This window comes from Carettochelys insculpta, chromosome 10 (genome assembly GCF_033958435.1).
Source record: "Carettochelys insculpta isolate YL-2023 chromosome 10, ASM3395843v1, whole genome shotgun sequence".
Classification (NCBI taxonomy): Eukaryota; Metazoa; Chordata; order Testudines; family Carettochelyidae; genus Carettochelys; species Carettochelys insculpta.
Genome location: NC_134146.1, coordinates 19,613,066 through 19,635,715, shown reverse-complemented (window position 1 = coordinate 19,635,715; position 22,650 = coordinate 19,613,066). Strand labels below are relative to the sequence as shown.

Below are 22,650 nucleotides of genomic sequence, written 5' to 3'. Positions count from 1 at the left end.
AAGAAATCCAAGGTCAATTCTCAAGATAAAACCATATTTGATATGAGCCCTCCAGAAGATATCCTTTTATACAGGTCTTTATATATTCCTGGACACTACAGAAAAATCACAGATGGTCAAATTGTATATGAGAAACCCACCGACTGCTACTCTTACCTACATGCTTCCAGGTTCATTCCAGGAGACATCACATGATCCATTGTTTAGAGTCAAGCCCTAAGATACACCCATATCTGCACCAATGCCACTGGCAGAGACAGAAACTACAAGATCTCTATCATGCATTTGTAAAACTAACTTACCCACTGGGAGAAGTAAATAAACAGATTGACAGGGACAGACAAACACCCAGAAGCCAGCTACTTCTAGATAGGCTCAACAGGGTAAACACCAGAACATCACTTAACATCACCTGTCAATTTAAGACCCTTCAGTGCATTATTGACAGTCTACAACATGTAGATGAATGCACACAAATCAGACATTAGGAATTTGAACACGCATTAACCTGTAGGTGAACACTTTAATCTCACAGGATATACTATAATGGACCTTCAGATAACAGTACTATTACAAAGATATTTTAAAACCAGATTACAGAGGGAGACATCTGAATTCATTTTCAAGTTTGCTACATTTAACATGGAACTCAACAATGATCTCAATTGTCTTACACATTAAAGGACAATTTCCCCACCTCTAATATTCACAGGAATGGCAGATATCCCAACTAATTTACTCTTCCCAGAGGTCCTCTCAATGATAAACAACTCTCCTGCCTTCCTTGTTTTCATTTCTTTCTACCCTTCCTTCTTCTTTCTCCTCCCATCCCTGCTTTATATTTTCCTGACCTCTCATTTCTGTACCATATATCTGGTGAAATGTGTCTTCCCCACAAAAGCTCATTACCTAATAAAGAAAATGTTTAGTCTTTAGGGTGCTACAGGACTGCTTGCTTTGCTTTGTGCGCCATTCTGAATGTTTCTGGAAGTTGAAATTTCTTAAGTGAATGAATAGGGAATCTTAATCTTAAGCAACAGAAACTTCAATTTCCACTTCCAGAGAAGAGTAAATTCTTCATGAAAGACTTCCTATACAAACTGATCTCCAAGGGACAAACGCATTGAATTAATGTATTCTGTAAATCATTTATGTGATTTCATTTCACAGTATAAAATGTGCTTAAACCAATGATTTGATATCAAAAATACTGTATGTAAACTGAATCAAACAAAATAGTGGACCCTTATAATTTTGCAGCCTAGTTAGGTATGTAGACAATATGGAAAAACATCCCACTAGATGCCTATTTGTATTTTTAGAGCCATAAATGTCTGGCACTTTGATATCACAGTGATGAACATAGTGCAAGAGCTTACAAAGACAAATTAGGTTTTCTGAAAATTGTTATATATAACAATATTGTAATAATGACTTAAAAAAGAACAAATCTGGCATTTACTTCTAGACCTAATTGATAAAACATGAAAGTACATTAGCTGGGCACAAGAGTACCAATTATTCAAAACATTCAAAAAATGAAACATTTGTCTTTTCAATGAACCTACCCTATAACAAATGCTCTTCTTTGTTAATGCCCTTAAAACCCTTCACTAGGTCTGCCATCAAGTATACCTTCTACAATTCAAGATGCCAAATTGTTTTATGTTTATGTTATGTTTTATATCATTATTTCTTTTTCCGACAAAATCTACTATTTTATATTATACACAGGAGTTATTCACTCAGTTACCCCAGATTTTGAAGCTATCTTAGAAGTTTTATCCTGCTACTCATTACCATGCTCTGAGCATGTTCCATGTAAAATTGAAAATCGTGAAATCCCCAGTTGACTTTGTGGAGTCTCTAGCACATTTTGGCCATGTCAACACTATAGAGATCTTTTGAAATAATAATAATAATAACAGGTTAGATAGATATCTATCCGGGATGGTTTAGACAGCACTTAGTCCTGCCATGAGGGCAGGAGGCTGGACTCGATGGCCTCTCAAGGTCCCTTCCAATCCTAGTATTCTATGAAAGATGATCTGCTGGAAGATCTCTTCCAGCAGATCATCTTTTGAAAGAGAGCATCCACACATAAAAAAGCAGATCAAAAGATCAAGAGAAAGTCCACACAGTCCCCGCTCTTTCGGAAGAATAGGCTCGGGATCGAAATATCCAGTACCATGAGGACTGGTTTTTTTTTGTTTTTTTTTTTTAAAAAAAGGGCCTATGGAGTATCTACACATGCTTGTTTTCAAAAGAAGCTCTCAAAAGGAGGTGTTCTTCCTGATCCAGGAGTGGACGAGAGCTTCTGGAAGAAGAGTCGCATTCATTCCATTTCAGATTGAAAGAGCACATTTTGAGTGCGGACAGCCTGTGTGCTCTTTTGAAAAAGGGACTGATTTTCTGAAAAAGCTTACCAGTGTAGACACAACCTTCATGTTTGGGGTCAAAATGATGTTTTTAGATGGATTTTTGGTCTTGCTTTTTTGTGATTGTAATAATTTACTCTTTGGGTTTTAGGTGTTTATTGAATAACAAGGTTTTAGTATTGTAGATTTCATTTTTATAATGGAAAGGCTTTTTCAAAGAGGAAGATCCTGAAGTATTTCCAAAGATGGTCAGACTCTGCATTCACCTGGTCCATACCAAAATAGTGAGAAGAGCCATTTTCAATACTTCAATCAATACAATCAATACTTCAAGAGCCACAATGCATGTGAATATGAGACAGTCCTTAATAAATAACATCAAACCATGTTTTGTCATCTCTCTTTTAAAAACAGCACACACACACACAATGATCTGTATCACTGCGAAAGTTGTTATCCCATCTCCAGGCTTTACTCACCCCAGCCCCCAAATCTGTCCTCCTGCCCCCAGAATTAACCCCTCTCAGCCTCAGACTGTCCCCCATCCCCTGCATTAACCCCGCTCAGCCACAGACTGTCCCCCATCCCCAGGATTAACCCCTCTCAGCCCCAAACAGCGCCCCCCCCAGATTAACCCCATCAGCCCCAAACCATCCCCCATCCCTAGGATTAACACCTCTCAGCCTCATACTGCCCCTCCATCCCTAAGATTAACTCCTCTCAGCCCCAAACTGCCCCCATCCCCAGGATTAACCTTTGTCAGAGGACAAGCTCTGTGCGCTGCTGATGCTCCTCTGTGGCTGTGCCCACCGCCACTGCCACTGCCTCCCCATCCTTCTCAGCACAGCTGTGTGGCTCCAGCAGGGGCAGACTCAGCCATCACTCCTCCCAGCTCTCCTGCCCACTTCCCCCATGTGCAGCATGAGCAGCTCCCTGCCCTTGCTGAAATAATGGAACTAAATGTAATTGGTTTAAAGGCTGGATCCCTCCCACTGCCCTGACGCTTGTTAAATCAATTTAATTTAGTTCCCTTATTTCAGTGGGGACAGGACAGGGAGCCACAAGAGAAGTCAGCAGCGGCAATACCCAGAGCCACAAGTCTCCTTAAAGAGGTTAATGTTCTGCACTTTCCCACAGGAGCACAGTGGTTCATAGGTTAAAATTGGTTTTTAACATATCAGGTGAATGACCACTAACTACATTGTAATTTAGGAGCAAGGCCTAGAACTGGCATCAGAAGGCAACAAGGAGACACTTGAATATGGGCCTGAGGTGCTCACAAGGGCTTAAGCCAGGGAGGAGTTTGTCCGCTTCATTCTGTACCAGCTGGGGCTTCTGCATCATCTTCATATTTTTCTTCCAAGTATGAATTCTCATAGGATATGGGAACCATCTTTTTCTCATATTTTTATACGGTTACTACCACCATGGGCTCTGGATTAGACTTTTTTTTTAAACAAAAGTCAGGTAAACATTTTTCACTGAAGATCATTTATTAAACACCTTTTTTTTTTTGTCAAAAAAGCCCCAAAACACTCCCTCCAATCCAAAAAGGAGGGTGAAGGATAAAAACCAATTACCCTCAACAGTTTTGGTCAACTGGTTTTGAGATTCAAAACATTTCAGTTTTTGGTTTGTCAGTAAAAAGCCAACATTTTCTGTGGAAAGGAAAAAACTCCCAACCAGCTTCACCCAATCTATGAAACTGAGAGGCAGTAACACCATGGATGTTTTGCTGCATTGCAAGATGGAGGTATACCATATGACCAGTATTGTCTGGGAGTGCTGTACTGACAAAGGCCAGGAGCAGGCCTGATATCTGTGAGCATGCACCTATCAGTTGTGCTTACCACATCTATTACAAAAGTGTAGCTTGTGCTTCCTGAGCATACTCCTCCAACTTCTTTCCAATGCTGAGGGGGTGGGTCCTTTTTCAGATTTAAGGTGCTAGATTAAGGTAGAGGATGCAGAATGAATTGTGGAGTAGGAGAAGAGTGGCAAGGCAGGAATTTAGAAAAAGAGAGGAGCTTAGGAGACTGGGAGCTCAAAACAAAGCGGTCAGGGCTGGCGCATGGCACATGAAGAGTGATAGCATCTCCATACTCCAGCTGGATTGCAGCAGTCACTGCCATTGCTATGTGTTGCCCTAGGTGAAAAGATCTGTAGGAGTGAATGCATAAAAATTTAATTCAACTGGTCACACCTTCCTCAATCCTCTCTGCCCCTGCCAACAGAACTATGCTCTGTGGCATGAGGGTTTACTCCCTGCATGAATTCCTTGCATTTTGTCTCATGGCTCTGTGAAAAAGAACCACATCAATTACACAACATCCCTAGCTTTCCACACTAACTGGGTCAGGTTGGGACACAGGGACACAGTTTGTTCATTAACTTTAACAGGATTATACATATGCATCAAGATGGTAATGTACAGAGTTGTGTTTATATTAAAAATGTAATGCACAAAGCAGCATGTGAAAAGAAAGTGTCTTGCCTATTAAGGAAAAAGGGAGCATCTTTAATGCAGATTAAACATTTTTGGCAATATTCTTTGATAATTTTAAAACATCTATACAAACAGAAAAAAAATCCAAAGAAATACAACATCAGTACTGGGAAGGAAAGTATAAATCAGGCAAACTGCGTATTTTAAACACAGGATGATTCAATTTCTGCTGAGTTTTCATAGGGCGTTATTAGAAAATACCGGTCAGACGGAATGCAAACCATAACTTTATAAAAAAGTCCCTGACACATTCCAGCAATTCAAGCTCCTCAGGGCAGGGATTGTGTCAGTCTAATAGTTTGCAAAGAGCTGCTGACACTATTATTGTCATATAAACAATAAATAACGCCACCATGACATCTCATTATATTTTTCTTTCTTATATTTGTATAAATCACTGAGATATAAGAGAAAAATTTGCAAAATTTTCTTCTATACGTAAACAATCTTGCACTTTATGTCTTCAAGAACAAAATGTTTACAAGTAAGTGGACGATGTTCATTAGGTAACTATTTCACATTTAAGATTTTTACTTTCAAACTACAGTAAACTCTCTTTTAACTGGTATTCATTTAATCAGTACTCTCAGATAACTGGCACTGACCCCATGGGTTATTCCCAGCACCTGGGCTTCTTCTTCCGGAAGAGCTGTGCCGTTCGAGCTGTTTAACTGTGGTGGAGACAGGTGGACAGAGCACCCGTCTCCCCACCCCGTCCCCGCCCCTCTGCACGGAGCACACATCCAGCATCCTCTCCCGCCAGCCACCGCAGCAAAGGATGGGGTATGGGGACAAGTGGCTAGAGCACGGGAAGCCACACACACACACGCACGCACCCCTCTGCCCCCGTGCAGCTGCGCAGGCTGGGGCCTGCTGCTGCGAGCAGCTTAACCCTGATGGCTGGTGGCAGTGCTGCAGAATGGGTGGTCAGAGCATGGCGAGCCAGCCCCTCCTCCCACTCCCACTCATGGCAGCATAGGACGGGGCCTGAGCTGCTGGAAGAAAGAAGCAGGCCATGCTGGTGGAGGCAGTGCTCTGGGGACCGGGATGCCCAAGGCTTTGCGGAGGGGAATGTTGGCATACTGCAGACCCCAGATAGTGAAAGGAGCCTCTCTGTTATTTGGGATATTTGAATATCTGGCAACCTCCCAGCCCCAAAGCTGCCGGATATGGAAGAGTTTACTGTATTATAAAATGTAAATAAGGATTTGTTGGAATGGCAGACCAATGACAATGAGACGGTCAACTGATAAAATAGTTAACATCAGTTCAGATCAGCAACTAAAATCAAATGAAGTTGTTGTTTTTATCAATAATCTTGGATCAGGGAGCCTCACTTTTGGTCCAAATCGTCTTCAGATGGAAATATCTACATAGAACTGATTTCCTTACTTGAGAAAATACTGGCCTGCACATCCAAGAACAGCAATAGAGGTGACTTTTGGTAGGAACCTGACCTCAATTAACCTCTGTAAACAAAAATAAATTAATTATGTGTCTCTCATGAAAACAAACTAGTTCAAATCAGCTGAACTGCCAAAGGAAATACTGAACCTTGTAGAGTTCTGGACAGACCCACCTGAGATTTAAAACAAGTTTGCAGAAAAATGTATAATGTATTGTAAAGGCAAATACAACTGAGATGCTGGGTTTTCTCAAAACTCTAACGCATAGGTTCCCAAACTAGGGGGGAGTGCCCCCCCAGGGGGCTTGAAGAAATTGCAGTGGTGGTGATGCGACCCAGGTGCCCCCCATCAATCCCCGCTACTTCAAGAAAGAACCCATGCTGGTATTACCGCCTGCAAAAAAGGAAGTAGTACCAGTTTCCTGCAGCCTGATGGGGGGCAGGACAGGAGTCCCACAGTTGCATGCTACAGCCAGAGTCTCAGGAAGCGTGTGTGCTGCTTCCCCTCCCCACACAGCCAGCATGGCTCCTGAAAAGCCAAGTCTGTTACCTGCCACCAGCTTCCTTCCACCTGCTGCCTTTCCTGTGCGAAGGGTGAGATGAGTAGGAGCCCCATGCCTGCGCCAGCTCCAACTGCTCAAGAAGCGCACACCCTGCTCCTCACACCCCATGGCAGCCATGTGCTGCCTGAGCAGTGGGAGCTGGCACAAACCCAGGACTCCCACTCCCTCCCACCCCGCGTGCAGGAAGACGGCAGGTAGAAGAAAGTCACTGGCGGGCAAGAGACCCGGCTTTTCAGGAAACGTGTTGTCTGTTTGGGGAGGGGAAGCAGCATACGCACTTCCTGAGACCCCAGATCTGGCATGCAGCTGTGGCACCCAAGGTACCAGCCCAGCTGTCCCCTCCCCTTGCCCACGCCCCCACAAGTACCCTGCTCCCCTGCCAAGACCCCCACAAGTACCCTGACAAGACCCCATGAGTACCCAGCCCAGGACCCCACCATCACCTTGCCCCCCATCCAGAGTCCCACCAGCACCCTGCTCCCGCCCCCTACCTCCTGGCCAGACACCTATGCTCAGCTTGCTCCTGTGCTTTATTTTCCACCCAGATTCTGCACCCTATCCCTATCCCTATCCCACTCATTAGCAGCCCTGTCCCGCACACTGGCTCTCTCATTTTTGGCCCCCACCTCAGAGTGTAGAGGGGCCCACAAATCCCACTAACCCTGGAACACCAGAAGAATTAATCTGGCCTGAGGCCTTGAACCTCAGCCTTATCCACCCTCCCTGCAAAGAGCTGGTGTGCTGGGGAGGGAGCTGTCTCAGCTGAGGCCACATCAGTAGAGCTTGGAAGTTCTTTCTTTTTTCCTTCATCTCACTTGTGTTGTCCCTGACTTATTTTTCTGTGGGTCTGTGACTCAGGACCCAAAATATATTTCCTGCTCCTCTCATAAATGAAGACAATGCTGAAACATTTGTGTTAGATTTACTTCATTTAAAAATGAAGCCTGGGCAACAAGCCCCCATCTGGCCACAGGATCTTAACACCCCTGCATCACCACACACACCTCAATTATACACTGGAACCCCCCGTCCTGAGCCTCTCACATCCCCAGTCGTCTGCCACAACACTACCGCACAATCCACACATTGCAAATCTGTCCTGAGCCCATCATACTCCCAACCACCCCAGCCCTGAGCCCCTCATACACCTCAGCCTGAACTCCTGAACCCTCACATCCACAAGTCTGTGGTTTCCTCAGCATCCCAACACTCCACCTCACTTCAACAGTCTCCAGCCTGGAGCCCCCTCTCTGAGCCAGCAGCCCCTTCTCTACCTCTTCCTGCATCCCAATTCCCTCCCAGAGCTCGCATCTTTCACCCCTGCCCACACCCAAATCCCTCATTCCCTCCCCAAAGCCTGTACCTCCTGTCTCAACCCAGTGAGAGTGAGTAAGGGCTGGGGACAGCAAATGAGGGATAGGAGGGGAATGGAGAGGGCAGAGCCTCAAGAAAGGGCTGGGGACTTGGGGCTTGCCCAGACATTTAAAAAACGATGTAAGAAGATTGGAGACCGCTGTCATAAAAAAAAATTAAATTTCAAATTTCATACCACAAAATGTGTATTCTTCCTGTCTTTCAATGTGTAGGGGTGCAAATTGATTTTTTTTTTGTTAAAGGGGGGTTGAATGATGGTAAAGAAGAGGTGGAGGGGCACGGGGTTTCTCAAAAATAAAAAAGGGGGCATGATGCTGAAAAGTTTGGGAACCACTGCTTTAAAGCAATGATTAAATGGCTACGTCTATACTGTGGCGATCCTTCGAAAGAAGCTCTTCCGGAAGATCTCATCCGAATGAGCTTCTGTTGAAAGAGCGTGTCCACACTCAAAAAAGCAGATCAAAAAACGATCTGCTCTTTTGAAAGAGAGCATCTACATAGCCCCCGCTCTTTTGAAAGAACAGGCTGGGATCAATTGAAGACTGTTCTTTTGAAAGAAGGGCTCTCTGAAGCATCTACACGTTTTCTTTCAAAAGAAGCTTACGAAAGGGGGTGCTCTTCCTGAAATGGGAAGAGTGATTTTGAAAGGAGCACCATGTTCTTTCGATTTACTTTTGAAAGAATGCTTTGTGTGTGTAGATGCTCCATGGGCTCTTTTGAAAGAGCCCCCTTCTTTCGAAAAATGTTTCGAAAGAATGTGCTTGTGTAGACGCAGCCGCTATGTTTGTTTACCTTGAAAATAAGCATTTCAGTCTTCATTAAATGGTTAACATTTGTCTGCAAGTTCCTTCTGCCAGAAAAGGAAACATAACTGAACATGTCAAAAAAGTCACCTGAGAGTCATGTATTCAGTTCTGAATACTATATGCAGAATGGGTTAACAATAAAATAGCCAGAATATTCTGAGATATAAACAATGACTAAACAATCCTGTGCTAGAAATTTTATAGCAGAAGCTGTTTAAATCTAGCAATGAAAATTAAAAGCTCAATGTATTTTTATTTATGAAGTGGGCTGCCAAATATTTTGTAAGTCCACCACAATTCCTCCATTGTAGCACTAAAAAAATTAGTCAGTATATTTTAAAAATAGAATAAACTGGTTAATATAATGCAAGAAAATTAACATCGAAATTCGACAGACACTGAGTTTCATCAGTTTCTAATCTGACATACAACAAAAAATGTTGCTGGGAAGCCACACCAAGGATTATACAGTAGCATCTACCCACAGAGTAATTACTTTGTGCTTCACCATCAGAACATAGAGTCGGGGAGAGGGGAGGATTAAGGGTCAGCCTGAGAAAAAGGCTGTTTGCAATTAAGGGAACATTGTGTACAAAATTGTAGTGTAAGGTAACACAGATGGTAAAAGTGTTAAAATATGAATCAAACAGGCAAATTGTACAGTGTAAAAAGTTCAAACTGAGGTTGATGTAGATGGTAGTGAGTTCTCCCCGTGTATGTGTTTCCACACATTCATTTAGACAGATATGTAATTATGAATATACCACAAAAGGAACAAGAATTACTATTATTAACTAAATAGTACTGTACTGCAACCAGATTGATTCTGCACAAGTAAACTCCATGTCGGAAGTAGAATAAAGAGTCTTTTCTTGATCTTTCTGCTGAAAGAAGTTGATTACTCAAATATTGCAGAAATAACAATACTGAGTCTCAGTTGGTGCAAATCAAATTACAGGTTGAAACTGATCTGGCATTCATTCTCTTGTCTGGCAATATCTGTGGTCCTGCATGACTTTAGTTTGCTGGATGTCTAGTTATCATGGATGTGGCCAAGTTTCTCTGTGGTCCCATAAAGTTTGTTTACAGCCATCAGATCTCGCTCTCATCATTCTGTACTGTTATTGAGTTCTAATTTACCCCTATAAATCTTCTAAGAGCCCAGCAAGCAGTAGAAGCATTGGTCATGCTGCTAAACAATACTGACCTCCCATGGTTTACCAAATTTTTTGATTCAGCGCTGGTCAGGTTCCAAGTGTGCCAGATTAGAGAGGTTCAACATGTGTTTGTAAAAGCCTAAGAAGATGAGTTGATTATTGATGCAATCAAATTTGTTTTGGGTCTGTTTTTTATTTGAACTAACCTGAAATAAAACATGGAGCTGTAGGTCCTTAGACATCAGGGTGTTTTACATATTAATAAAAGATTTATTCCACGAGTGGACTTGTGCACTTCCACAATTGTGTGTGAGTGTATCTCAAGCATAAATTATATGAAGCTAATCTGAGCTGTAAAGCCATTATACTTTGATAAAACAAAAAAAATTGATTATACTTTGTTTTATTACATCAGATCCTGCATTCCTCAGTCATCATAAATTCATGGTGTTTAGCAAGCTAGTGAATAGCCACATTTAATGAACAATAAATATATTTCCAGAATAATATGGTTAGTCTGTTAGAGTGGCTACTGCTTCAGAACTGGTTGGACACCATGGCCATAAATCTTCCTGGACTTCAGAGACACATTAAATTCCTGATGGATACACACCTCAAAATAAAAAGTCACACTGGACTTCATCTGTGATTTCACTTCATAAGGCTTCAAAGTACTCAGGAAAGTACTTCTATGGAGGAAGGAATTTAAACAGATGTTTAAATCAAAGCGTGTACTGAAGTGCTTCACAGCATCAAGCTCTAAATTAGAAATTCAGTATCTCCCCTTCGCTATCATCTGAAACTCTCAAATAACTGGTAGAAATAAATTTTAATTACATTTCCCATCGCACAGTATAGTGAAAGTAAATACAAAGAACTACAGCAAATACAGTATAAGTATCATGCTAATGAGGAGCTGAATACTCATTTCAGCACCTTATTAGTACTCTTCGATTTGGCCATTAGCATGGCCATTTCACAGTTTTGGCCAAGTGTGGCCACAGCCAAAAGAGTTTACTGTAGGTTGTTGCCACCGAAGTAACAGTTTCTGCCGCCTCCAGCCAGTAGCACAAGTATCCAGCCCGCAGCCCACCTGACAAGTACCTTTGCTGTTTGCAGAAGCCTTGTGATTTCACAAGAAGGCAGCTGTAAGGACAGCACCGGTTGCACAGGCTCCCAGCCCGGCCCAAAAGAAGGCAGAGAGCAGTATGCACCGGAGCTGCCGCCAGGCTCCCGAGAAGCACCATTTCCCCAAGTTGCTGATCCCAGCCGATGACATGACAGCTGCCTCCCCGCGAGCCCTCGTGCGCCGACCTCTCCAAACGCAAAACCCGCCAGCAGCCGCAGCCCCGGGCTGCCCTCCGGCTTGCGCAAGAGCCCCACAAGCCTAGCACGATAAGGGGCGGCGAGAGCTCGCCTGGCCCAGTGCCTGCCCGCACGGGCACCGTCTGGAGCCCCAGCGAAACGTCCCGCCTCTCCCCCGCCACCGCAGGCTCAGCCCTGCAGGCCCTCCGTCGGGCCCGCAATTACAGCCGCCGCCCGGGGCGGGTGGGTAGCAACCACCTCGCGCAGCCGCCACCCCCCAGACACTCGCCCGGCGTCGGGACCTCGCCAGCCTCCCCGCGGCCCGCCCCTCACCTGAGCGGCTGAGAAGCCGTCGGGGCAGCGCAGGCTGCCCAGCAGAGCGAAGAGCAGCAACCCCCGGGTCATGGCAGCCCACCTCGCATCCAGCTGCACCCGCAGCCCCCTGGCGCGGCCGCTCCGCCCGCGCTCAGGGAGGGGGCGGGACGCCCGGGCGAAGGGGGCGGTGGCTGCCCCCGCGGAGGGCGGCTGGGCTGGGCGGGTTCCTCCGGCGGTGGGGGCAAAGGCGAGAGCCGCGGGCATCTCGGAGAGTTCCCCGCCGCAGCCTGGCGCCCCTCGGCAGCAGCCCGGCCCGCGCCTCAGCGGCATGTCCAGCGCCGGGCTCGTCCGCCGCTTGCTTGCCTGGTGGGTACCACGCAGCGCGCGCCTCGCCCCTCAGCCCTCGCGCGCCTCTCCTCAGCCGCGGGCGGGAAAAGCAGCTCCGAGCCGGCTGCTGAGGCGCCCTTTGGGGACATGAATGATCAGGCTTTGCAAGCCCCGGAATGGCTGGAGCCCTCTAGTGGAGGTGCGGGTGGCCCTTCATGGCGCTATGCGAGATCTTTCCAGCGGGCCTTGGCCTGATCTCGACCCCAGGAGCCCCAGTGGTGCCCTGGTAACTTCAGGATGTTTCACAATCATGACCAGCAGTTCTGTGGCATTGTGGGAGTCACTATGTAACTGCCCACAGGCAGGCTCGAACCAGGGTCCTTTGCAGTTCAGTGCAGGTACCGCTCTTGCTTGAGCAAAAAGTCATGGGGTGTAAAGGGTATGTTCTTCTTTTGTGCCCTGGTCTAGGTATGACTATGTGGGACAGTTAACTGCACATAGGTGCGTGGGTTACATCTACAGGACAGTGTAATGTTGAAGTAAGAATTGCATGGCTTACTTTGAAGTTAAGCTGTTGGGTAGACATAGCCCAAGAATGAGGACTGCTTATTGCATAGCTTGTTTAGAGGTGATTTCGAAATAGGCCATTTGGGAATGTGGTGCTGTTTAAGCGGTGCCACATGCCAAAAAAACCCTTTTTTGAGGCATCCCTCTAGCCCTCCTGCAAAGAGGTGCAAAGGGAATGCCAGAATAGCATGTCCATCATCTCAGAAACTGTTACAAGATAACAGGTGTATTTTATAGACACGTGCAGCTATTTTGGAATATTGAAGTATCCTGAAATAGCACCCGCTGTGTAGACATAGAAACTGACATTTGTTACATTGTGAGCTTTTACATTATGGGTTTTATCCAGGAAAGGTCATGATCTAATAAATGTGTTAGTTTGTGAGGCTAGTCTGCTTGTTCTGTTTGAAGCTACAGATGAACATAGCTAGCACTCAGACTTTTCACATTGTTTAGCCACTTACTTTGTCTCTGATGCAGCCAGTAGCAGTATAGCTTGTTTTTTCTGGTGGTCACCATTATTTTATTTCTCTCCACAAACTTTGGGGTTATATACAATTCATGGCATTTGAGGAAAAAAACATTTAAAAACCTTGGGAAGACTTCAGTCAGTGGTGTCAACAGATGCTGCAGCCCCTGGGGCAAGGTGGGAGGAGTGACTCAACTGTAGACCTGGAAGGGGAAAGGCCAAGGGCAATCAGCTCTCACTATTGCCCATACTGTGGCACTCGCTTCCCCACAGCCCCCTGCACTCCCTGCCACCGGAGTTTCAAAGGGGCCCAGAGCTCCAACTGCCACCACTGCCAAAGTAGTAGTGGTGGCAGCTGGAACTCCAGGTGCCTTTAACTGTGGGAAATTTCCCCATTCGCCGTGCCCCCACCCCCCATTCGTGGCTCTGACTGCAATTATTATATATTAGCAAGCATGTTGTAACTAAAATAAAAGTAGTAATTCTACAGCTGTATTCCATGCTGACTAGGCCTCAGTTCGAGTATTGCGACCAGTTCTGGGTGCCACATTTCAGGAAAGATGTGGACAAATTGGAGAAAGTCCAGAGAAGAGCAACAAAAAGCAATTAAAGGTCTAGAAAATATGACCTAGGAGGAAAGTCTTAAAAAATGTGTTTGTTTAGTCTGGAAAAGAGAAGACTGAAGAGGGAATTCACATCACAATTTTCAAGTATGTAAAAGATTGTTATAAGGATGAGAGAGAATTTTTTTTCTTAAACTCTGAGGACAGGATGAGAAGCAATGGGCTTAAATTGCAGTAAGGGAAGTTTAGGTTGGACATTAGAAAAACTTCCTAGCTGTCAGAGTGGTTAAGCATGGGCATAAATTGACTTGGGAGATTGTGGAAGTTCCATCAATGGATCTTTTCAACAGCAGGTTAACAACAAGTTATTTTTAAGAGCAGGTTAAAAATACCTTTCAGGGATGGTCTAGATGAGCACAGGAAACTGGATTCTTGAGGTCCCTTTCAGTCCAATGATTCTATGAGTTTATGCAAACAAGCAAAAAGTTAAAATATATTTTAAATGATTATAGTAAATCATTTCCATTTTTGTTTATAGAGTGTATCTTGGTATGCATATATACTACTGTAAATATATGATCTCTATTGAGTGTACAGATAGGTAATGAGATGGATTATTTATTTGGTTTCTTTTAGCTGGATCCTGCAAACATTTATGCACTTGAATAATTTTACACACACTCAAGTTAATTCAGCAGGACTATTTGTGCATAGTTACTTCCAAACATAAAGGCTTGAAGGATCCGGGCTATATTGTGTATTATAGTTTTGTTAGCCATGAATACTAGCACCCCCCCCCCCCACATTCCCCACCCACCCACTTTACTTTGTTTTTGATTTGTGCATGTCCAAGTAATTACCGGCTGCTGTGTTACTTTATGGTTCAGCTCCAGCAAGGCCAAGCATGTGCTGTCTCATGAGCAGGGCAGGAATGAGAATGTTAGAGTGTCAGTCTGGCCTGTTTTTTTGTTGTTCTGAAAGAAAGAAAGCTGCACTGGTCTTGATGATGTAGTTTCATTTATTCCACTGCACAGGCTTAGTTATGCTAAATGATGCATTTTGGGGGCAGACAGAAGGCTGTCCCTCTTCCCCTTCTTCTTGCTTACCTGAACATGACAGGGAGTACCAGTGGGTGTGTATATTTGTGTTGGGACTGTTCTCCTTACATTCTAACTTTGGAGGTGGGGTTATAGTGTCAAACTCTTTACTTACCCCTGTAGGAAGGTAGCCAGGCTCATTGTTGAGCCAACAACTAAACAAATTACATTGAGTGTACTGGCAATAGCCTAATGGCATGACATCATTAGATGTCTTTTCAGCTGATAGGTTTGAAATTATCATCTGCATATTTAGATATTTACCACTTTCTAGAGTTTGTGTTTGATAATGGGTTTGGTACTGACCATTTTAAATTAAGTTAGTTTTCTCTTTCTTTCTACCAGGTGGCTAATGACAGTTTTTTCAGTACAACATATTTATGGGGTAAGTGATTTGGAGGCTAATTTTAGATAATCAGTCAATGCTACAGGCTTCAACCAAGGAGAATTCTCTAACTAAATTAATATAGCTGTTGAGGAGTACAGTGCTGTCTCTCAACATCCAAGCTGTGGCCCACTCCTATTACTTGTCCCTCCACAAAATTTGTAAATTCCTCTCTCTTTCTGTTCCTGTGCCCATGTCATAACTACTGTAATCTTCCACTCTCCAGTTTCGTTGATACTAACATTGTTGTTCCTCCCTAGCCCATCCATCGAAACTCTGCTACCAGAATCATCCTTCCTGCCTTTCACTGTGAACATTTCACCTGCCTTTTCCTAATCAACTCAGTCATCCCCATTGCTCTGTTAGTCAGATTAAGAATACTGACTTTCAAGGCCTTACTTCATATAGCTCTTGCCCATATCTTCAACCAGGACTCCTGTAACATTTCCACCTTTCCCTCCATACCTGCATGGGTAGCAGCCTTGATAGCCACTTAATCTGTTTTTTACACCCCTTGCTGTCTTCCATATTGCTCTTGCATTTTTAATGTCCTATCTGAATTTTTCTGCAAACCCATGTACTTCACCTCATCTGAATACCAACTAAATCCCTTTTGCTGTGAAGCCATGAAAGGGAGACGATATTAGAAGCATTTACATAACAGCAGCCGTGTCGACATGTGCACGCTACTTCGAAGTAGCGGCACTAACTTCGAAATAGTGCCCGTCACGGCTACACGTGTCAGGCGCTATTTCGAAGTTAACTTCGACGTTAGGCGGCGAGATGTCGAAGCCGATAACCCCATGAGGGGATACGAATAGCGCCCTACTTCGACGTTCAACGTCGAAGTAGGGACCGTGTAGTCGTTGCGCGTCCCGCAACGTCGAAATTGCGGGGTCCTCCATGGTGGCCATCAGCTGAGGGGTTGAGAGACGCTCTCTCCAGCCCCTCAGCTCAATGGTGGCCGCGTGGAGCGGCCCCTTAAAGGTCCCCTCCCCCTCCTTTCCTGTGCAGGAAGCTGAGGGAACGTGCAGGCAGCAGCTCAGACACGCGGCCAGCCTGCACGTTCCTCAGCAGCCACAGGAGGCACAGGACCTTTAATGGCCGCCCGGCAGCCCCCTCAGCGCCCCCAGGGGACCCCCCCCAAGGGGAGCCAGAGCAGCCAGCCCAGCCAGGCTGGCAGCCAGGCCGGCAAGCGGCAGCGGGGCCCCTCCTGGACGGAGGCCGAGCTGCGGGACCTGCTGGGGCTCTGGAGTGAGGAGGAGGTGCTCCAGGTAATGGGGAGCAAGAGGCGGAATGCGGATGCGTTTGCTCGGCTGGCCGAGGGCCTGGCCGCCCGGGGTCACCCTGCCCGCACTCCTGATCACGTCAGGAGTAAGGTGAAGGAGCTGCGGCAGGGTTATGCCCGGGCCCGGGATGCGGCCAGCCGATCTGGGGCCGCCCCCATCACTTGCCCCTTTTACAGGGAGCTCAGGGACATCCTGGGCCCCTGGCACACCTCCTCCACTCCGGCCACCCTTGATACTTCGGCCGACGAGCCCCAGCAGGCCCTGCAGCCGGAGTCCGCCCCGGAGGTAAGCCCCGCACCCCGGGGGCCCCCCCCCGGAGCCCACCCCCGGGCCATCGTGGCAGGAGGAGGAGGAGGAGGGGGGCTCCTCCTCTGCAGAATCAGGGCTGCAGATCCTCCTCCTGCCATCCCGGAGCAGCAGCCGGGCCTCCGCCCCCCGGGGATCTCCGGACCGTGGGAGTGGACCGACAGGTATGTACCCCCCTCTGGTGTACGCCCCTGGGCTTGAGGGGCGGGGGTAATAGATATGTGTCCAGGGCCTCCCACATGCTCACATGGCCATGGCCCCAAAGACAGCAGGGCCATGTCCCACACAGCAGTGCATCAGCCCCTGCCCCCCCGCACCCCGCACGACAGCGCCATGCCCCATCCCCGGGGCAGGGGGGAGTGGAACCTCAAGGGGCCCCCAGGAGGAGGGGGTGGGACACCCCGCAGCAGCAGCAGCAGCAGCAGCATGTGATGGAGTGGGGGGAGTGCAAAAGGGAGACTCAGGCTAGATATGAGCAACAAGAGCCAAATAGCTTCCAGGGGCAAAGGATGATCCTGGGGCTACAGCTGGCAGGTGACACCTCTGCCCTGGACAAAGAGGAGGGAGGAGCCGAGCTGGCTTTGAATCGGGGGGCCGCAGGTAGAGGCTAGGGGAAGGGAGAGCTGGAAGGCAGCCAGCCTGAGGAGGGGGAAAGCTACACCCCAGAGGGGCACCCCTTGGGGTCTTCTCCCCAGGACGGGTTGGAAGGACTGTCTCTTCTGACAGCTGGTGCTGTCACTCCTGGGACAAACTGGGCATCTGTGGCCTAAGAAACCTCTCCTGTCAGACCCTGTGGAGTGAAGTGAGAGTCGCTCCCACCAGGGGATGGGGTGCAGTGCAGGGGGACCCCTGAACCCCATCCATCACAGCAGCATCTCCTGGGGACGGGGATGGGGAACCTGCAGCACAGGGCTGGGGGGACAAAGGCCATGGCTCGGGGCCCACACTAACGCCTGTCTCCATTCTTCTTCCCCCCCTCCTCTCCTGTGTCCCGCAGCTGCACCATCGGAAGGACCGGAAGAGAGCGCCGGCGAGGCATCAGTGGTCCCGGAGACCCCTCCGGGGCCATTGCTCCAGGCAAGCCCCTCGTCCGAGGACCGACCGGCCCCACGGCGGGCTAGACAGCGGACCCCGCGCCACCACCAGCCGACGGCGACGGACCCCCAGCTGCTGGCCATCCACCGTCGGCAGCTGGAGGTTGCGGAGCAGCACCTGCGGGTGGAGCAACGCCACCTGCACCTGCAGGAGCGGGCGCTGGCCTGGCGCCAAGAGGCATGGGGGGCCTACATGGACACTTTCAACCGCCTGGTGGACTACCTGGCCCCCCATGCCGCGCCGGCCGCCACAGCGCCCGCCCTGCCTGCTCCACCCGCCGCACCACCAGCTGCTCCGCACGTCGCCGTCCCGTCCGCCGTCACCCTGCCACCCACCACCGAGGGCTGGAGCGCCGAGGGACCCCTGGAGCAAGCTGAGACTCACCAGGCATATCTTCCGGTCCGCCCCGCCCCCAGCCAGCCCCGGACAGGGCTGCGGCCGCGGCGGGGTTCCCGGCCGCCCACGCCCAGTGCCGGACTTTAGGGGCAAGGGGCGCGGGACGTGGCCCCCCCCTTGTATATAGTTGTGACTTATTAATTTGTGCCCCCCGTTTGCCCCGTCCCCCCATGTAAATAGTTCTCCCCTTTATCATCCCTGGTTTTCTTTTTATTTGTGAACAAACTTTTTTATTGCTATTGTTTTATTTGTACACATTACTTTTGTTCCACACGTTATATATAGTTTGCTCTTGTTTTATTTATAGTTAAAAAAAAAGTTCTAAAAGAAAAAGCAGTTTAAGTTCAGCCACAAGTGCGTGCTGTCATTTGTCCAGGAAAAGTGGGAGCGGGGTGCGGTTGGATGCTCCATGGTGTGGGCGTTGGGGCAGGGAGTGTTGTGGAGGAAGGGGTGGGCAGTGGGGGGCCTGGCAGAGTTCACCCCGCAGCCTCATCATCGAAGTGGGCCCGCAGGGCCTCCCGGACCCGGGTCCCTTCGGGGTCCACCTGCCGACTAGGGACAGCAGGTGGCTGCACGTCGGCCCTGCCGGCCTCCACAGCCCAGCCCTGGAAAAAGGCCTCCCCCTTGCTCTCCACCAAATTGTGCAGGGCGCAGCAGGCACCCACAATCAGGGGGATGTTGTTGGGGCCCGCATCCAGGCGGGTCAGGAGACATCTCCAGCGTCCTTTCAGGCGGCCAAATGAGCGCTCCACCACCTGGCGCGCGTGGTTCAGGCACTGGTTGAAGCGCTCCTGGCTAGCGGAGAGATGGCCCGTGTACGGGTGCATGAGCCAGGGCGGGAGGGGGTATGCCGCATCTGCGATGACGCAGAGGGGCATGGTGGTGTCCCCCACAGGGATCTCCCACTGGGGCGTGTAGGTCCCCGCCTCCAGCCAGCGGCACAGGCCCGAGTTCCGGAAAACCCGGGCGTCGTGGGGGCTGCCAGGCCAGCCCACATAAATGTCCTGGAAACGGCCCCGGCTGTCCACCAAGGCCTGGAGGACCACAGAATGGTAGCCCTTGCGATTGATGTAGCGTCCTCCACTGTGATGCGGGGCGCGGATGGGGATGTGAGTCCCATCCAGAGCCCCGAAGCAACTGGGGAAGCCCAGGGTGGCAAAGGCCGCGATGGTGGCATCTGGGTCCCCCAGCCTCACGAGCCTGTGCAGGAGCATGGCATTGATGGCACGCACAACCTGCAGGGAAAGCACAAGGGAGAGCACCAATGAGGGGTGAGCAGGGTGTGTGTGGCCCTGCCCTGCCCTCCCCTCCTCTGCCTTGCCCTGCCATGCCCTCCTCTGCCCTGCCCTGCCCTCCTGTGCCCTGCCCCGCCCTCCTCTGCCCTCCTGTGCCCGGGCCCCCCTCCCCTGCCCTGCCCTCCCCCTGTGGGTTCTCTTACCTCCATGAGGACAGCCCCAACGGTGGCCTTGCCGACACCAAACTGCTGCCCCACGGATCGGTAGCTGTCGGGAGTGGCCAGCTTCCAGACAGCGATGCCAACCCGTTTCTCCACTGTGAGGGCACGCCGCATGGCGGTGTCCTGGTGCCTGAGTGTGGGGGTGAGCCACTGGCACAGCTCCATAAATGTCTGCCGGCTCATCCTGAAGTTCCTGAGCCAGCGGTCGTCGTCCCACTCCCCAAGCACCAGCCGCTTCCACCAGTCGGTGCTGGTGGGGTAGCTCCACAGCCGCCGGCGTGTGAGGCGGGGGTGGGGGCGGGGTGCTGCAGGGTTGGGGGTTGAGCCCTGCTGCCCTGGGGGCAGCTCCTCCTCCGGTGTAGCAAGGAGGTGCTCAGCTGCCTCCCGCATGGCATGGAGCAGGGCAAGCCCTGCTCCTGCCGGGAGGGCTGGGTGGACCTCTGGCGGCGGCTGCTGCTGCTGCTGGGGGTCCATGCCTGCGTCGCCCAGGGTCTTTGTGCCTATGGCTCCTCAGACCGCGTGCTGTGCAGGCTGTGTGTGTCTGGGAGGGGCCCTTTAAGGGAGCGGCTAGCTGTTGCCCCAGAAGCGCTAGTCCGCCCTGTGACCCTGTCTGCAGCTGTGCCTGGCATCCCTATTTCTATGTGTGCTACTTTGGCGTGTAGACGTTCCCTCGCAGCGCCTATTTCGATGTTGTACTGCACAACGTCGAAGTTGAACATCGACGTTGCCAGCCCTGGAGGACGTGTAGACGTTATTCATCGAAATAGCCTATTTCGATGTTGCTACAGAAATAAGCTATTTCGATGTAGGCTTCACGTGTAGACGTAGCCAGCATGACCCAAACCATAGATATGTCTTCGTGAGTAATCACAGGAGTACCCAGCTACTCTTGTCCTTCCTCACTTCTCTTTTCTAGTCTGTTAAATATAGACTACATGTAACCCAGTCGAGCACAGTATCTATCCCTTTCCATCTCAAGTGGTTGGCTTACACGAGATGCTAAAAGCTTTGTACTTCCACTATCTAGAAGAGTATTTCCTTTAGTTCAAGTGGTTGAAGCTCATGATTTTAGTGGGGAAGAACAGGTATCAGACCCTGCTGAGAACCAAATCTGGGGACATCAAAAAGGTTTCCTGGGAACGAACCCGGCCAATATTTTGAAGTGACTTGTACATTTTGTGGTACTAAAAACAAAGAAAAAATATTGAAGGAAACAATAAATCATTTTATCTCTAACTGCTAAAACATTATTTTGATAATATTTTAGATCAGATTATTTCAGAAGCATTTCCAAAATCGGAAATTGTAAGTTGATCCACAGACAACTGAAGGAATTTAACTTGGAAGTTAACAGAATGAATTAAAAATTGCCAGAGCACATTTAGTCTTACCATTAGGATACCAATATTAACTATTTGAGATATGACATTGTTTCCCATTGCATTTAAAATCCTAAAGAAATACTATTAAGGGGCTGCACTAGTAAAGCTTTACAACCTTAATTCTGCCCCACATGCTTTATAATGTATTCTTACATTGTCTCATTGTTTTCCTCACAGCTCTCCTCTGTGAGGGGGGTAAATCACAAAAGTCCCCTTGGATTATCCCCCAGTGTGCTGAGCATGCCACTGACGTCTTTTTGCACTCTGAGGCTCCCCACCATCCTATCCTGCTGAGCCAGATCCTCTGGTCTCCAGTCCAGACAAGGTTCAGGGTTGGAGTTCAGCTCTGGGAGGACTCAGTTATAAGTCCTTAGCATCCAGGAAACCAACCCACAAATGGGCCCAAACCCCAAAATAAGTCCATCTTCCTCTGTTTAAAAGTTTTGCACCAAGAAAGCTCATAAGGTCAGGTCAGCCCTCCTTATCAATGAAAGGGAGAGATTCACAATGGTTGCTTCCTCCACCCGTGCTCTGGGTAACAATTGTTTACACTGAGTTTGGTAATAAACAAAAATATTTTTAAGTATAGAAAGTAGGATTTAAGTGGTTGCAAATGAAAACAATCACATCAAAGTAAGTTGCTAAATAAAAATGAACATAAATGCTTAGCTAACTCTAATTCACTAAGGCCGTTTCTACACATGCCCCTTTCTCCAAAAGTGGCATGCTAATAAACGGCACAAAAATGCTAATGAGGTGTGGATGTAAATTTCCAGTTCCTCATTAGCATTGGGTCACGATTTGGCATCCGGAAGGAGTTCTTCTGGACCCTAGAACAGCGGGTAGAAGCGTGGCCCCTGGTGGATTTCCCAGAAGGAAGTCCTTCTGGAAGCCCCTTCTTGGAGGTCTTCCTTCTGGGAGATCCCCCAGGGGCTGCACCTCTACACGCTGTTTTGGGGTCCAGAAGAGCTTCTTCCAGACTCCAAATCATGTGCTAATGAGGTGCTGGCAATTTACATCATTATCATTTTTTGGGCCGTTTATTAGCATGCCACTCTTGGGAAAGTGGCATGTGTAGAAACGGCCTAAGAAACTTGTTACATGCAAATTCTTACCTTTAACTGCTGTTCTTACCACAGGTAAAACCTTCAAATTAGAGTTGATCCTCACTCTGACTTAAATCTACAGCTTCTTCAAAGTTCCTTCTATCCCACTAAGGTTGGCCAGGCAGTTTCAAAATCCAGCTGAAGAACACAGCTGATTCCTTCCCATCACTTAAATAGACTTTCTCCCAGGGCAGGAGTCCTTTTGTTTGACGCTCCCAACCATTGAAAAACACGAGGGTAAGGATGGATTCCAGTACCAAGTGCCATGGTCACATGTCTTTCTAGACTCAGCCACAACTTGGGGTTTATAGGACAAACAAAACTATTCACAGGTCATTCACGTGAGGAATAAGTCACTCAGGTGCTGGGCCATCAGTAATGATCCTCATTAACACTTTTAGAA

At 48.3% G+C, this 22,650-nt stretch overlaps 2 protein-coding genes across 2 annotated transcripts in view; one reads left to right on the top strand and one right to left on the bottom strand.

Annotated features, from left to right (window-relative positions):
* The window catches only part of LOC142018647 (uncharacterized), a 32,226-nt gene extending 20,087 nt beyond the window's left edge, over positions 1-12,139 (bottom strand). Inside the window, exon 1 of the mRNA XM_075004607.1 lies at positions 11,828-12,139. Within this exon, the coding sequence (XP_074860708.1) occupies positions 11,828-12,139 (312 nt within the window). The remainder of the gene's footprint in view (positions 1-11,827) is intronic.
* COL4A4 (collagen type IV alpha 4 chain) overlaps positions 12,138-22,650 on the top strand; it is a 140,004-nt gene continuing 129,491 nt past the window's right edge. Inside the window, exons 1-2 of the mRNA XM_075004606.1 lie at positions 12,138-12,175; positions 15,178-15,217. Coding sequence (XP_074860707.1) covers positions 12,138-12,175; positions 15,178-15,217 — 78 coding nt within the window. The remainder of the gene's footprint in view (positions 12,176-15,177; positions 15,218-22,650) is intronic.